General features: G+C 49.9%; 1 protein-coding gene across 10 annotated transcripts in view; it reads right to left on the reverse strand.

Moving 5' to 3' along the window:
* RNF216 (ring finger protein 216) overlaps positions 1-16,686 on the reverse strand; it is a 62,866-nt gene that overhangs the window by 26,497 nt on the left and 19,683 nt on the right. For all 10 annotated transcript variants that reach the window (XM_085237495.1, XM_085237494.1, XM_085237489.1 and 7 more), the window contains 3 exons: positions 15,943-16,080; positions 14,782-14,930; positions 14,262-14,340 (listed from right to left, as the gene is read on the reverse strand). In XM_085237495.1, coding sequence (XP_085093621.1) covers positions 14,262-14,340; positions 14,782-14,930; positions 15,943-16,080 — 366 coding nt within the window. The remainder of the gene's footprint in view (positions 1-14,261; positions 14,341-14,781; positions 14,931-15,942; positions 16,081-16,686) is intronic.

A 16,686-nucleotide genomic window follows, 5' to 3' on the forward strand; every position in this document is an offset into this window, starting at 1 on the left:
GGTGATGTGCTGTGCTTCAGAGCGGCTGGCCCAGCCCAGATTTTAAGGACAGCACCTTAAAGAGACCTGTAGAAGGCAGAGCACAGGGCCTGGGATACTCCAGGCATAACCAGGCAGGAGCTCTGAACAAAAAGCAGCCTGGAGAAAAGCAAACAGACAGATCGTGGGAATTCTGCATCTTCCCAACAAATATTTGTAGTGAGCCCATGTGGGAGACAAGTGAGAGGACGTGGGTCTGTTCCGGTACATTGCACAACTTGCTGCATACGAGCACCTCCAAGCATGGCACTGAATAAATACCTTTCAGTTCTGCATACCCAGACCAGTGAAGCCAGCCTTCCCCCACACCCTGCAGCTCCCCAGTGCCTTTGGGCTTTGTGGCACAGGGGCTGCATATCCAGCCTAAAAAACAACCAGAACATGAGAGGAATGGTGCAGAGCAGCAGCAGCAGGGCAGCACGTGGTATGGGCACACTGATAATCACAATCCTTCCACTGATAGTTTCTGGGCACCAACAGATATCACTGCTAAAACAAAACAAAGTGAAGAATAACACTCAGTATCACAGTAACAACATCTATCCACGTCTGGCCACGGCAACTCCCCACGTATGACAGGATACAGGTGAAGGACAACATCCCATATCCAACAGCCACATCATTCAACTTCCAGGGCTCACAGGAGGGAATGGCAGAGCTAAGAGCCCCAGCTAATGCACAGCAGCTTCTGCAGCTCGGCCATCCCACTGCTCATCCCAGCCCTATCCCAGCAGGATGCTCCAGCTGCCCTCCTTGTGATGGATCTGAGCCAGCTGCAATTGGAGAGATGTGTGTGCACTCACACATGGCCATGCACAGCTATTGCTGCCCAGTCGCGTTCCTCCTTTTTGAGTTGCACGCACTGGGAGTGAGATCTGATTTTACACAGCATGTTTTAATTTATCTCCTTACAGAGGTAATGCACAACGAAGACAACTGCAAGTGTCACTGCGATAAGAGCTCCAAATGCAGATGAAGATGATGAAGAAGCCAATCCACACATCTGGGGAGCACCTGGGGCTCCCACCCAGCCCCAGGAGCATCACCTGCATTTCCCCATGTAATCAGTGATTGGACCAAGAAAGGCCACCTTGAGAGCAGTTCCTGAGTGCCAGTTTCTGAGCTCTGGGTCAGTTCTGTCTCTATGAGCAGAGCTTTGCTTTCAGAGGAGCAGCTCAGGCAGCTGCACTCGGTCTCCAGCGCAGAGCAGGGTTTAGTCTGGCAGATGGAGATGCTCAGCAAAACTCATTAATCTGTTATCACTTTCACCCACCCACAAAAATCCCAGTGGTCTGAAGTCATGGTTTTCTGACACAGATCTCCGAATCTATAGCTCGTACAACAGCTGCAACCAGAACCAAGTTCCAGGAAGGAAAAAAACAAAGCTTCGTTTAATTACACAGGTCAGAGTTGATCAAGATGGGGATCTCACAGAAAGACAAAGTTACCTCTGAGAGCATCTGAACGGGTTGGCTGTGGTACTCTTTGCTCTGCACACATAAACCACACCACAGAGGGCCCAACAAAACACTCTCCAGGAGCCTTCCTTGAAAAACAGCCCAGGTCTCGAGTGCAGGCACAGCACAAAAACAAGTCCCATTCACATAACCTCATCTCACTGCCCTCTGCACAGCCCCAAACACGGGAAGGGTGAAAGCCAGGGCTGAAAACAACTGCAGAGCTGCAGAAGTTGGCAAGCTGCTGCTCAGAGCGAGTTGGTGTCGTGCCTATCTCCATATCTAGAAAGGTTCTATGTGCTCATTCCGGGAGGCCAAGGGAAACTAAATATAGCAGCAGGAGCCAACTGCTGGCAAACAAAGGGGCACGGGATGCAGCTACCTGAACTCCGTCCTGCTGCGACCGCTGCAACCCGTTCCCTTGTTTGGGGAGAGCACTGGGACGGCACTCGGAGGGATAACTGCACACATAAACGTTAGGATGGAGGCGTCACAGTAACACCAACACGCTCACCAGGGGATCAGCTCTTTCAGGCCGTTTGTATTTTTCCCCCCACTCTGACATCTGCTCGCATATAGGTGGAAGCATCCTCACTTCACATGCTGGGAGCCAAGGACGGCCTCCAGCAGTATTCTCAGCAGAAGAGCAGAGACACGTCCAAGAGCATCTGCTTTGCTTTAACCTCTGCCCTTCGAGGAGGGCCCAGAAAGGGAACAGCTTCCAGCTGCAGCAGGCTCTGCTGGTCTGCGTGGGGCTGGGCATCGCGGGGAGGCTTTCAGAACAGAAGAGGCCTTGGGGAGAGATGCTCACCTCTGTCTGAGTGGCACCACCGCCACTGGCAGCCCACGGCGCTGCGTTTTCAGCAGCAGCCCCAAAGACAGACCCCAGTTTCAAATTTGAGATGTAGCTTCAAGACATGCACGCTTCCAACAGAAAAAGGAAGTCAAAGCAGCCCCTTTTGAAAAAAATAAATAGGGCAATAAAGCATTATCTTGTTGGCAAAGAGTAGGTTACAGCGTTCGACTTTACGGGAAGTCAGTCAGTTGGGCTGGAAGGCAAACTGACTTCTCACTGTCTAGAAAAATGCTGCTCTTTGCTTTTTCCTTTTTTTTTTTTAATACAAGAGTTGTTTTTAAAAGCTGTAGGATCTCAAAACGGTGCCAAGTGTGCTTTGCTTCTGACCTCTCACTGCTTCCCTGTGTGCCCTGCGAGGTCCCAGCAGCCAAACCCTGACTGATGCTATCTCCCCATTTATATCTCAGCCGCCCTCCTGCCACATCCCGACGGACAGACCCACAGACCTGTGGGGATGGCAGAGGCAGTGCCCTCCCAGCACTCAGATGAAAACCCTCCGTAAGCCTCCCACCCCCTATTTGCCCCTTTTAAAGCTGCTGTGAGGCAGCTGAGCAGCTAATGGGTGGTTGCAGGCGCAGGGCTGGCTGCAGGATGCAGCTCCCCCCACCTCGTATTTCAGCACTGATTTATGACAAGTGGACTCACGTTTCCATTAAGTGCAGCTCTCTTGTTTGACCCCTCTGCTTCGAGAGGCGGACTCGGCATTAAACTCCCATCAGCTTTCAGTCCTGCTGACCTCAGCCCAAAAACACGCAGTGATGTTTTACATCAGCCCAGCACGTTCCATTAATGCTCCCCCGGCTCAGGACCAGCAGCTGCTCTGCTCACACCGGTAGGGGCACAGACACCATTAAGCATCACCTCTGCTCCAAAACCCAGCCTGCAGTTACTGGCTGTGGCTGGAGGTGTCCAAGGCCAGGCTGGATGGGCCCTGGGTAAGCCTGATCTGGTTGGCGGCACTCAGCCACAGCAGGGGTTGGGGGTGGATGATCTTTGAGGTCCCTTCTAACCATTCTAGCATCCCAGGATTCTTACTGGGGAAGCCCAAAAGCTCTTAAATACCTCTTCATGTAGGGGCTGCCCTCTTGGCACTGCCATGTACCAGCTGCTCACAGTGAGTTCCCACTACCTCAAGGAGGTGCTGCTATAAAAATCCCAAATGTTTTTAAAGAATCACAGCATCATTAAGGTTGGAAAGCACCACTGAAATTGCCAAGTCCAACTGTCAACCCATCCCCACCATGACACCAAGCCAGAGTGTCCCTCAGTGCCACATCTGGAAGACCTCCAGGGAACTCCCACTCCCCAGGCAGCAGTGCCAGTGCCTGAACACCCTTTCTGAGAAGACATTTTTCCTAACAGCCAACCTTTGGAGGCTGACACCTCCAAAAGGAGCTAAGCTGTGGCAGAACTCCCATTACATGTTACTCCCATTGTTCCAGCATTAGATGTGCATTAAATTAACCCCAACTCAACCCCACTGGTGGTGACTGCAGTAGCAGCTATTAGGGTGGGAAGAGAAAACACTTGCATGCACTCAGCCTTCTGTAACACGCTGGGGATGAGTGACATGATTTGCAGAAACCCTCCAAGGTGGCAGCAGCTCTCAGATCAGCCAATTCCATCACAAAGTTCAAACCCTGACTTAAAACATTTTCTCATCTAATCCCCTTTCAACCAAAGATGAGAAAAACGAGCAGAAGAGGAAGAAGCTGGCACGGAGTGAGATGATTCAAATCGCTCCTTTCCAGTTCCTCAATTCACCTGTTAGGGGGCTGCCATAGCTGGGAATTTCAGTCTCTGGAGCAATTAAAGGAAATTAAATTCAAGGAATGAGGCTTTATGCACTCAAAGCTTCATTAACCCCATCACCTTTTAATTAAATACGTGAGCATGAAATTTTGGGTAGGGGAAGCATTTGCCTTCCTGACACTGCTCAATTTTAAAGGCAAGTCAGTACTTACCTCCTAAAGAAGAACACTGGGGTTGCAAACTTTGGACCTCTCCAGCTCCACAATGGTTATATTAAAAACGTGGTAGGAATTACTGCGCTGAACAGAGCACAGCCCCACCACCTGAAACACAAACCAGGATCCCTACATGTTGGTTCATCTGGGAGAAAAAATAAAGTTGGCCAGCCCCATCAAGGGAGATGCTTCAGGTTGGGAGGGACCTTAAAGATCATCCAGCTCCAACCTTGGGCTGGCAGCCCCCCACCAGGCTGCCTAGAGCCCACCCATGGCCTCGGGCACCTCCAGGGATGGGCATCCACTGCTCTGGGAGCAGAGCCAGCACCTCACCGCCCTCTGAGTGAAGGATTTCTTCCTAATATCTGACCTAAATTTCCCCTCTTCCAGTCTACAGCCATTCCCAGCAGGCTGCCACACTGAGCCATAGAGAAGGAAGCAATATGAAATCCCCTCCTTGGTCTCCAAGTGGCTTTGAAAGGAGCTTGCCACCTTGTGCTGGCTGGCCTTGCCAAGCCAGACACCTCATGCCCATCACTGGGTGAGCTTATACACTCCCCCCTCCGTGTGAGCAGAGAGAACAGTAAGAGATCAGACTTCAACTGTTTGTCTTTTTCTCCCCCTCCTCTTTTTTTTAAAGCATCTTTTGGGGAAGAGGAACTGCCTTCTTTTGCCAGCACACACTACTTGTATCTGCATTTTAGTGCTGACCTACGTATTTCAGCTCTTTTAACTGTTTCAGAGATGACAGCAATGAAAGCACGCATTTAAAGAGATTGCTTTCTTCAAAACCATCACGCTCCATAACAGCCATACATCGTGCAGCCTGTGACACTTCCCTTTCCACGTGCACCCCATGACACACAAACATTTGCAGCAATGCCTCCAAGGGATGCCACAGCCCTGAGCCGACGCTCTGCCCAATGGAGTGAAAAAGCACAGCCCCATTAACTAGCAGCAGGACAGACAGGCAATTCCTTACGCTTACAGCAGCCCGTTATTTGCAGGTTAATTGCTGCACATCCAAAATAATGTTCTCGTTCTGATTTCATTGCAGCCATATTCTTTTATATGGAGCATGGAGAGCTGCTTGCTGCTGTAGGATGCCCTTGGTACTACCAAGGACAATTTCAATGCATCGAGCGTGACAGGCTCTTGCTGGATGTGAAAATAAAACATCACTTATGCTTCCTCAGCCTTTGACACCAACAGAAGGGACTTCATACTACACATACTACAGCCCTGCCAAAGAAGAGCACAAGGATGCTGTGGTGCTTGAAGCATTCCCAGGTAGAACACAACACAGCCTCTGGAAATCTCAGCTCTGCAAACCCTTTGCTGTGTGCAAGATGGTCACCTCAAGTGCACGTAGCAGAGGAGTGAGGAGGACACATGGTGAGCACACATGGGTGTGCTGCAGCCAAGGGAGGCTGTTTCCAATGCAAACCTGCACACACACAGAGTTCTGCTCTGCACTCCTGATACTATCATTTTACAATGACAGTATTTCCCAACCCAGTTTCTGTCTTGTTCCACACTCCTCTGCTCCAAGTAGTAATTAGTAATGCCAGTGTTCTGGCTGGATTGCTACAGCTCCATTAATAATGCAGGAGTAGTAAGGGAGAGAGAAGAAGAAAAGAGGCTTGAAGGTTAAAAGCAGTAAGAGAATGCATTCTGGGGGGCAGCAGAAGGGAGGGAGGAGGAAGAGGAGGAGTGACAGCCTTCTGAGATTATCAGCTGCATACCTCCAAACCTACCATTCCTTTCAGGTGGAAACACTGGGTGAGTCAGTCATGCCTAACGAGGAGATAACATGAATGCCAAATGACACACCGAGGAGATTTTTACTAAAGGAGAAGAAACCTTGTGTTTCACCTTCCCTTTCCCCTGGCAGCTATGCTGCCTCACCACTTGCTGTCTGCATTTCTCCGTTACTCACCATTCCAAAGCCAGAGGCTCTGGGCAGCCCACTGATGACACACGCTGACGTTTCACCTCTCTGGAGGGCATTCTGCAGACACCAGCCCACACGCGTCCACTCACTGCCAGACCTTTAGTGCCCACGTCACGCTGCTCACAGCGCACCTTCACCCTGTGGCTCTGCTGAAGCTTCTTATCTCATGTGCTCTGGACCTGAAATAGGCGCTGGATAGAAGTAGACAAACCAGCATCCCCTCCTGCTTCTAAAGCCAGGGACTCTCTTGCAACACAGGGGGCAACTCCCTCAACAGCAATGGCTCCATCCCCATAAGGACCATATGAAGCTGTCTTCCACTGGCTCACCTGCAAGCTGCTCCCTACCTACACACAGCACAGAAATACAGAAAGCAGGAGCCTCTGTATCTGGTATTGATTCTTCAGCTGCTCATGCTGAGTGGAAGTGGGCTACAGAGGCTGCACTGCCTGCTGCATGCCAGGCATCCTGCAGCTCATCTGGGGCTCGTTCTGCTCCAGCACAGCACAGCAGCCTCTTCTGAAGGGCTGTGCAGTTGCAGTTTTCTTGAGGATTTGCACAGTGCATTAACTAACTTAAAGGTCATTCAGCAGGACTGACCAGCCACGCCATTTCTCCCCCAGTGTTTGCCATTTCCACTCCCCTAAGTAGTGCCAGGCCTCTCATTAGTACGTCTGAAACAACACAACACAGGTGCTGCTCCCATTAGCTGAGGCTGGACTCGCATCGCTCTCCCAGCACGTATTCCCACACATCCACGTACATCAGTTATTACTTCTCACCAGCACAGCTCACTCTTTCAGTTCAGAGAATTATTTCCCAGACCTCCAGCTCAAAGGACTGCCCAGGAGGATGGAATGCCAGCAGGCTTATTGGGATGAGCTCATGAAAGAGGGGCAAAGAAGGAAAAGGCTGAAAAGATCAGCTTCAGAGCTGCATGGCTTTGTCAAAGAGCCCATTCAAGTATCACTTCCTCTGCAGGGAGGAAGTGAGAAGGGCTGGAGGTCCTCCGACACAGCCAGCTTCCCCTCCACGACAATGATATAAAAGGGACCAGTGTTTGAAAAAAGAGGAAAGCAGGCCAGCCCTGAACATGCTGTGACCAAATTAGGAAACAAACTCAATTGACAGCCTCCAAAATGGACATCAGCTGCAGCAGCACTGCGCTAGCCCAGGAAGTCTGATGACTGTGTCATCTGCTGAAACCTGTTTATGTGCAAACAGAAAGGAGAAGCAAAACATTTCCTCATGCTGCATAGCTCAGGTTATGGCATCTGGGTGCTCTGGCCCCAAGGAGGAGGTAATCATTCAGCCACCCTGCCACGGAGCTATGCAAAACCTCTGCTGCTGACTCACGGGCCTCCAAAGATTACTCTGCCCTGGAAGCACTGCAGTAAGGACAAGGTGTGTGCAGAAAGTCTTGTTTCTATTGGATTGGTATTTCTTTTCTTTTTCTGTTTTTAGTGGTTAGCTGAGGCAGATGAAGCTGAGGTTAGAGATCAGCGATTACTATGAGAGGAATGTGAGGGGGAGGAAAGAGAGAGGAAAGATGCAGCATTTCGAGTAAGGTCAGAACAATGTTTTTAAATTGGCTTTGAGAACAGCCTTTTTCCATCTCCTCCAACCTCCATTTCCACCACAGCAGCAAAATGCTGACCCCACTGTGATGCTCTGCAAACACAGGTAGCACCGGGAAGGTTCTCACCCCAAACTCACCCCTGCTTTGGTAAGTGGCACTGGGGAGGGCACCTCCCCAGGAGATGGACTTGATGAGCCTTGTGGGTCCCTTCCAACTCGGGATATTCTATTGCCCTGTCCTAAGCTGACCCCGCAGACCCAGGGCAGCTCAGCACCACTGCTACCTGCTGTGACACAAGAGGCCAGGTTACTTCACTGCTTAAAAATCAAACCAACCGAGCAACCTGAGCGCTCTGCTCCGCACAGAGGTTTAGGGTTTCTCCCTGTTAGTGATCCTCTTGCATTACTCCCTCTCTTCTTGTTGCTCCGCTTTGTGCCGACCTCCCTTTCTCTTTCAAAGGAACCAGGAGGAAAAGGCCAAGTTCACAGCTCTGGCAGTGGCTCCCTGGGCCCTGCTCTGCCCAGCACAGCCTGCAGGTGGGGGCAGCCCCAGCTGGTCGGCCATGGGACAGCTTGACATCTGCCATATTCTCACCTAAACGAGGGGCAAACAGGGCCGTGGGAGAGGGGTGAGATGCTGCCAGGTACCATTATACAGCCCAGCTGAAGTTCCCAACCTACACAAAGTCAAGTCCAGCCTGCTACCTCTGGCCCTTTCCTTGGAGAACGGACAAAGCTGTAAAGGAGAACAGCAGTGCCTCTTACGGACCTGGACGAGGTACTCACTGGCCAGGAAACAGCAGCAGAATTGCCTTTTCCCTGAATGGATATTGCTATATAAGGCAGAAATGAAGCACAGGAGTGAGCTTTGTTGCTTGAAATTGCACTGACTTACCCAGTCTATTTTTAAGAGACCACTTTGAGTTCTTGCTTTCAGCAGCTCTTTTCTTTGTCTCCTTTAAGAAATAGATACCCCATTTACACTGACCTCTTCCTCAGGTCCACTTTCAAGTGGGGCTTCGCCCTCTCCTCTGTCAGACCCATTTATCACATGAAGCATTTCCAGATATTGCTGCATAAACAGACCTGACCTTGTAAAAGCAGCAGCACCTGAGCTCCCATGGTGGAACCTTCCAGATGAGCTGCTGGCACAGCACCTGCAGCCCAAAGGATGGTAGCAGGGATACAGACAAGGCAAGGTCTGTCTTGGGTTTGGGAGACAACTTGAGTGCTGTTTCTTTCCCTAGAGGCTCCCTTTAGGGCAGGGGACAGCTACTAATGCAGCGAGCAGGCACGCACCACTGGTGCTGGGAAGCAGCAAGAGCCCTGAGCACACAGCTTCCCCTGCAGCCCCCTACAAGGGAAGGGCATGGCCCAGCACAAGGCTAGGGATGAGGAGATCTCCTGATTCTCAGCACTCCCCGTGCAACTTTGACCCTACACACCCCGATGGGACGAAGCACGTGGTTGGGCATGCGCACACTTCCTGAGTGGGACTGTACTTTTAAGGCTTTGCTGCATCAGGAGCACCCTCCTGTTATCTGCCTCCCTTTAGGACTTGGCAATGAGCTCTGACAGGGCGTTACCTGCCGCCTGCAATCACCTCAGCACCCTTAATCACCTCCGGCCTCAGTCTCTCCCTCTTGCCCATCCCTTTGGGAAGAGATACGGAGATGACGGGCGCTCCCACCGCAGCACTGCCGCCGATAGCATCGCCGCTCGCCCTGCCGCAGCGCAGGGCTCCTGCTGATGGCTTTCAATGCCCTTTTATGGAAGAAAAATGAATCGCCTGCCCAGCCACGAGTGCCTCCGAGCCGAGATGACAGACGGAAAGTTGCCATTTGTTGTGGTTTTGGCAGTGAGCGAGCAGAGCGCGTTCCCATGCGCGGCGCTCATTTAAAAAGGGCGCAGCAGAGGCGCTGAGCTGGAGGAGAAAGCTGGGAGCTGCAGAGCTGTGGGTTTCCAGGCATGCGGAGCTGAGGGGGAGGATGGAAGAGCCCTGAGCCTTCTGCCGGATCACACAAGTTGGGGGTGGGCTTCCAGGCAAAGGCACACAGGCGTGAGCGCTCCATTCCCAAATCCCACCAGTAACTTCCATTTCTTCCCCATCCCCACAAATTCTGCTGAACCACATTCACACAGACAGGGGAGGAGGGGAACTTAAACACAGGAGATGGCCCTAAGGTCATCGCCACCAGGAAGAAGTGACAGAGGTTTGCCATAAACAAATGCCATCCGTCAGCTCTGCTCTCCACTAAAGCTGCAGGGCTAAGCCATCAGCAACAAGCAAATCCAAACAACCAGGCACTACAGAGAGTAGTGATCAGAATGGCTGAACAGAGAGTGAGACAGGACCAGGGGGCCTCCGAAATGTTTGCAGTGCTGTCAGGAAGCGGAATGAGACAGCAGACTCCTAACAGCTGGGAAAACATGCTGCAAAGCAAGGAGAACCAAGTAATTCTCCATATGCAAATCCTACTCTGAGGCATTTGGGACAAGCTCAGTTCCCCCATAACACACCTGTAGCTGGGTCCTAGGTGGCAGGGGTTGCCTTGTTTTGTGCCTCTGGATGAGGCACAGCTGCGTGCCCCATTCTTGCAACAGGTAGAGAGATCACAGAGCCTATAGCATATCCCATTAGCTGCTTCTGTAACCTTAGATCTGGTTTGCCGTGATTTCTTATTTCAGCAAGAAATGCTGCTTTCACTGAAGTCACTGTGAACCATACAATGTGACTTATTAGCATGGGCTGCGGATGCAGCGTTAGCACCCTGCTAAGAAAAGCCATGCTCAGACACAGCTTGCTAGGCAGAGCTCCATACAAGCTTAAACCTGTCTCACTCCCAGCAGAAAATGAAGGTGAAGAGCAGCTGGGTGCATTTGCTCCTAGCCAGCACCTTACAATCAATCCTGAGAAATACCAGCAGCTTGAAAAGAAGTCCTTAAAACATCACCCCTCTGTTCTGCAAATTAAAAGCGCACACAAAGACCGCTGTGCTCAGAGAGCCCCAGCCAGAGACACAGAGCTGATGGCATGGATCCATCCCACAGGTGCACTGTCACCCACTTCTCCAGCACAGCAGTTGGGACACCCAGCAGGCAAACTCATTCCCTGAGCACAGCCTCATTAGTAGGATGCAGCGCAGAGAGCCCTAAGAACAGGAGAGGCAGCTGCCCCATCCCAGAGCAATGCAATTTAACACTCTGCAGCCATGTGTAATTGCCTCTTTGCATCCAGTCAGCAGACAACTCGGTTCAAATTAGCAAAAATCCTAAGGCACACAAAGGAGTTTTAAGGAAAAGCGCTGGAAATGCAAACCCTTGTGATGCGGCTGTAGGTTTCAGCATTGGGTTTTGAGCTCTCCAGCACCCAGAGGGCCAGCACTGCTTCATGCACACACAATTTCCATGGCAACAGCAGCTCTCACCTCTCCATCTAGGCTGGCTGAAAGCCCTGCAGTGCTTTGTGCTGAGACTGCAAAGAGGGGAGAGCCCTTCCCAGGCCACAGCACTGCACTGGGATGGCAGCGAGCAACTGGGAACAAAAGCTTTGTCTTCCTGAACAATGCAGGATCTTGGGAGGAGGGAGACAAAGCAGAAGTAAAGGATTTCCTTTTCTGGTGGGAAACAGAACTTTTCCCAATGTGCAGAAGTGCACGCTCACTTCCCAGCGCTTCAGAAGTCAGCAGGCAACTCGTGTCTTCCGTGGTTTTACCCAACTGCCAGCTTTGCTACGTCGGAATGCAGGGAGGAGAAACACGCATGGTTAGCAATGAGAAATTCAGGGTAAGATGGAGGCTGACCAAGCTGGCCAGCAAGCCTGCTGCTGCCGGGAACCTGCTCAGTGCACAAAGCCCTTCTGGGAACAGAGGGGCACTGAGCGAAACCTCAAAGCTCCAACAGGCCCTCGTGTCAGCCTGCCGAGCGACAGCTGCCTCCCTCCCTCCCACCCCAGCTCAGACAGCAAACACACAGTAGGTTGTATCCGTGGCATAGCTGGGGCAACAGCTCTCCTTGACTAATTAAGCTTCTCCTCCAGCCTGCAGTTAGCAATATTAAGATTCAAGCCCTGGCCACCTCAGAAAGAACCCAACTTCCCTCGGCACAGCAGGAGCCTCAGTGGCCCCAGCAGATGGCACGGACTCACCTGCATGCATCCATGGGCACCCACTCAGCTACAGCCAGCGACCGGCAGCTCTGCCCATGGCTGAGGTTCTAACAGCTGAGTTCTGGTCCCTGCAAGGTGCCAGTGGGTCAGACTACAGGAGATGTAGGTGAGATGCACAGGGAGTAATCTCTGTATGCCTACAGTCCTTCCTCTGTTGAGCCCAACCCGCGTTCAGCCAGAAGGAGTGCATCCAGCTGGCTTCCATCACTTCTTTTACAGTGCATCCATATCTGGCCCAAATACCCCATTGCAAGATTTAAAGGAAAGCCAGAGCACGAACACAAACTCTCCAAGCAAGATGAAGGATCCAGGTGATGGAGCACCATCATACAACAAAGGACTGCCACTAGGTCCCCCTCTCCCCACCCTGTAAGAGCCTAGATGTTTCCAGAAGCACCTTTTGACCTTTTGCTTTCTGTACCTCCCCTCGCTGTAGGCTCAGCTGTGCAAATGTAGCCCTTCCAATCAGAGAGGGACTCCTTCCAGGATCAGTCATCACCACCCCAGAGTCTGCCAGAGGCACTGCTAGTAAAGCCAATGCATCCTCTCCAGCCTCTGCAGAGTTCCCATAGAGGAAAGGGATAATCTAGCCCTTTCCTCCCTAAAGGCAACGGCTTCCTGCAAGCAAGAGCATTAGCTTAAATTCCTCATACTGGAAAGAGACAAGATAGCAGGGAATGAGAAGAATCACCAAAGTTGCTACGAGACAACACCACATCCTGCTGTCCCTATTCTTCATCCTCGCCTTCAAATCCTAAAGTCGTTCAGACTTCTAAGAAGAACTCTAAGCTACTCAGCAGATTTTCAGCTAATGAATCAACACAAGCTGTCCAGGAAACCAGGAATCCAGCCCACTGGAATGCTGCAACCCCAGGGCAGGGGGAGGGGAATGGACAAGCAGCATCCTTCCCAGCATAGGAAGGAAATGAAACAGCAAACCAGAAGGAAAGGAACATTTCAGCACCGACCTCTTATCACAGTTTCTGTGCCACACTACACATTTTAGGGGAAAAAAAAAAAATTCTTTTTTTTTTTTTTTTTGCACATTTGGAACGTTTGTGTTTCTCGAGCCTGAATTCCGCTCTGCGCTGCTGACACACACACATTTTGAAAACAGCTTGGGTTTTGCAAAAACAGATTTAAAACAAAACAAAACAAAAAAAAAGCTGATTTGAACACGAATCGACAGTGCCACCTAGTGCCCTGCACAGCTCCTCCTGCCTTTCTTCCCAAACAGTGGAGGTGGGCACCAGCAAAACAAACCTGGGTATCAGAGACCTGAGATGGATTTGTGTAACACTAAACAGCATTCTTCCCCCCCTCGAAAAAGCAAACTTCACTGCTAGCAACTTCAGTCTCTACAGACAACAGAATTTGACTTTCTCTTGCTTTCCAGCGCAGGCAAATGGCCATACTGCTTACAAGAGCCCAACACTACAACAGCTACATGCCTAAGTCCAAAGCACCCACAAACGCTGCTGCAGAAGTATGCAGCTCTGTGAACACAGCATGTGAATTAAGTGTAGTGGTTAACAGCACACACATTGCCTTGTAGCTTTGTGACAAACACCAATAGTGCACTGGTCACCAGATGTGTGCAGGGCTCTGCTTACGTTGAGGAACCTGAGAAGCAGTTTTTACACTTTTATTTTTCCCCAGAACAGACAGTGCAGAAGCACAGCAGCCAGTTTTCCCCCACTGGAGCCCATGATTCTTCTTTTATGGCTATTAGCAAGTTTGGGAAGAGCACAAAGATTTTCTGCTCTTTGAATGGACTTATTCAGACAAGTTTCTGACCCTTCCAATCAAACCTGTATTCAAGTGACAGCATAAAAGAAAAAGGTAAGATGTTAAGGATAGTTTGTATAGGCTTGTTTCAGCTCATTCTCCAGAAGTTTCATTAGACAAAGGATTACGATTTGCCTTTCAAACACCTGGCTCCCTGCTCACTTAAAACATTTCTGTATACGCAAGACAGCATCCTAAGGCTTTGTAGAAGCTTTTGTAGCCAACATCTTTCAAGCCTGCCACATGAAAGGGATTCTGTTGTCTGTATCAACAGAACTCTGAATACATCTCTCCAGACGCACAGAACATCAGCAGGATCCAACAAATACCTTGACTGCTGCTCCATGCAGCCACACGAGACCATCAGCTCAGCGGAGGCTGCAAAGTGCAAGCTGTGCTCAGCTCTGCACCAAGCACTCCAGAAGAGACCCAGTGGCAAATGTCACTCAATTACCTTTCTGCAGCGGGGATTTGGGCAGCTGAACCTCTTCACATCGTTGTCCAGTAGAGCTGGGAAGTTACAGAAGGGACACCTGCAGCCCAAAATAAGAGGCTATTAATGCACAGTGCCAACAGTGGATTTAGTCAAAAAGCTCTGTGGTGCTTAACAGTGCTGCCAAGCAAATGCCTGCTGCAAGGATATGCTGACTGCTGTCCTTTTCCTCATATTTCTTCGATCACTTCCCTGTTTGCAATCAAAATGTCATATACTCAGCGCTACTTTAGACTGTATAATAGAGAGGATCAGCAAAGAGTTTGCAAGCGAGTCTTAAGGGAGACAGCTGTATTGAGTTTTAATCTGCTCCCAGTCAAAGGCAGGCCAACCTGAGTACAAACAGCCTGGCAGGCAGAAGCCTGAAATAGGAATGCAGCTCTATTCCATTGCTGACACACATTTAGGAGTTTGGAGAGCCTAACATTTTGGGGAGCCTAACAACAGTTAGATCAGTTTGCACCTTGCACTGGGCACTGACCTGACAAGCTCATCTGCACAGGCAGCAGCCACCTCCTCCTCGGCTTTCCGCTCGTAGTATTTACACAGGATGGTTTCTGGAAGCACCTTCTCCAGCTCACTGGTGGGGAACGAACACGTGCAACTGCCTTCCATGCAGCTGAGCTCTGACTGCGGGTGGAAAAGAGCTCAGTCTCAGTATGATGCTAGTGTCAAACCAGTCAGTTTTGTGGGAACATCCCACATAAACCAGAGCAGAGCCGTGCGTGGAGATAACAGAGCTTTAATCAGCAAGTGACTGCCAGAGAGCAAGCTTACTATGGTAAGAACATGGCTGGCTCATCAAACAGATCAGAACTCAAAACATGTATTGGACATACAGATGCTTGCTGATAGGTTGGATCACAGTCCACAAGCACCAAATCCACCGTGACCTCAAGGCAGCCTGTTATTTCTGCACGTTTGTGACCAACAGCTTACATTCTTGGCAATACGGTCATAGAAAATACAGCTATGTTCACATATGATCCCAGAGTACCAAAGTACCCAACAGTCCAATTATTACACCCAGCACAAATGAGCATGTACACTTCAGAGCAGGTAATAATTCACATACAGCTCAGCTGGGCATCAGGATACTGCTAACTGCTCCCTTACTAACTCTGGACCAACTCTGGTAACTGTCCCAGGAACAGCAGCATTCGTAAGTGACACTGTAGTTGGTAGTACCACTGAGGAAACAGCCCCCAGATTAAGCTGGGGTCACAAGGAAGTGATGAAGGACAAGTACTTTCAGCTAGGAAGGGACTGGCCAAGTCAGAGATGACACCACATTGTGCAGATACCACTGCTTCATTAAGTAGTGAATCAGAACCAGATGAGTTCAAGTTATTGTTACTATGAATGCTGTAGAAAGTTCTCCTAACAATCCATTTCAATTTGTTCAGCATGAAGCACACAAGATGGAGGTCAACAAACTAAAACCTTACAACCCAAATCCCATTGGAAAAGTTGTTAATGCTGAGGTTGACTCATTGGATTGGCATTTCAAGACAGTTCCGATCAAACACTTCTCAGGAAGTGTGGCTACATCTGGTTTAAGCTACAGAACTATGCAAACAGCAATGTGATCACCAAACAGCAATTTATCCATTTTCCCTTTGTCCAGTTGGGAAATTCTTACCTTCCCAGAGCCAAAGACTGCCTCCTGAGCATATTTAATTAGGCACTCCTTGCAGAACAAGTGACCATCTGCACACTGAGTTAGCTCTTCAAAAGCAAACTCCCCATAACAGCAGCGACACTCTATCATCTGACCATCCTGCAACACAACAGAAACATTAGCAACAGCAAGAAATAAATAGGAATCAATAGCTATAGCAACATACCAACACACTGCTGCAAATAAACACCCCGTGATGCGAGTACATACAACTGCAAGCTACAAACAATGACAACATTAATTACAAGGAGCCATAGTTACACACCATTCCATCAGATATCCTGCTCAGTGGTCAGAATCCACTAAGCAAAACCAGAAACTCGGTTTCAAGTAACTTAATACCTACACGTCCGGTTTGGCAGATTCCAAAAAGCCAGAGAACACATGGTGTTTTAGTAATTCTTAGCTCACAGGCATACAAGCATCTTGAGCTGGGGAAGCTGTGATTGCAGAGAAGCAACAGAGTACACGCCATTCGCATGGGGAAAAGCAAGCTTCAAATCTGTTGCCCTCTAAAGGAGCAGTCACCCAGCTGTCTGCAGATACCCTGCCTTGGCCTCCTCACCACAGTTGTGAACGTATGTCCACTTACTCAAACGTCCAGATCTTCTGTGAAGTCTGAAGAGAAGCAGGAATTGCGAAAGAAAAAGCAATCCAAAGCAACTGAACCTATCTTAAACTTTTCTCCATCAAAAAGGAGAAGTC

The sequence above is a fragment of the Meleagris gallopavo genome, chromosome 16 (genome assembly GCF_905368555.1).
Source record: "Meleagris gallopavo chromosome 16, MGAL_WU_HG_1.1, whole genome shotgun sequence".
Lineage (NCBI taxonomy): Eukaryota > Metazoa > Chordata > Aves > Galliformes > Phasianidae > Meleagris > Meleagris gallopavo.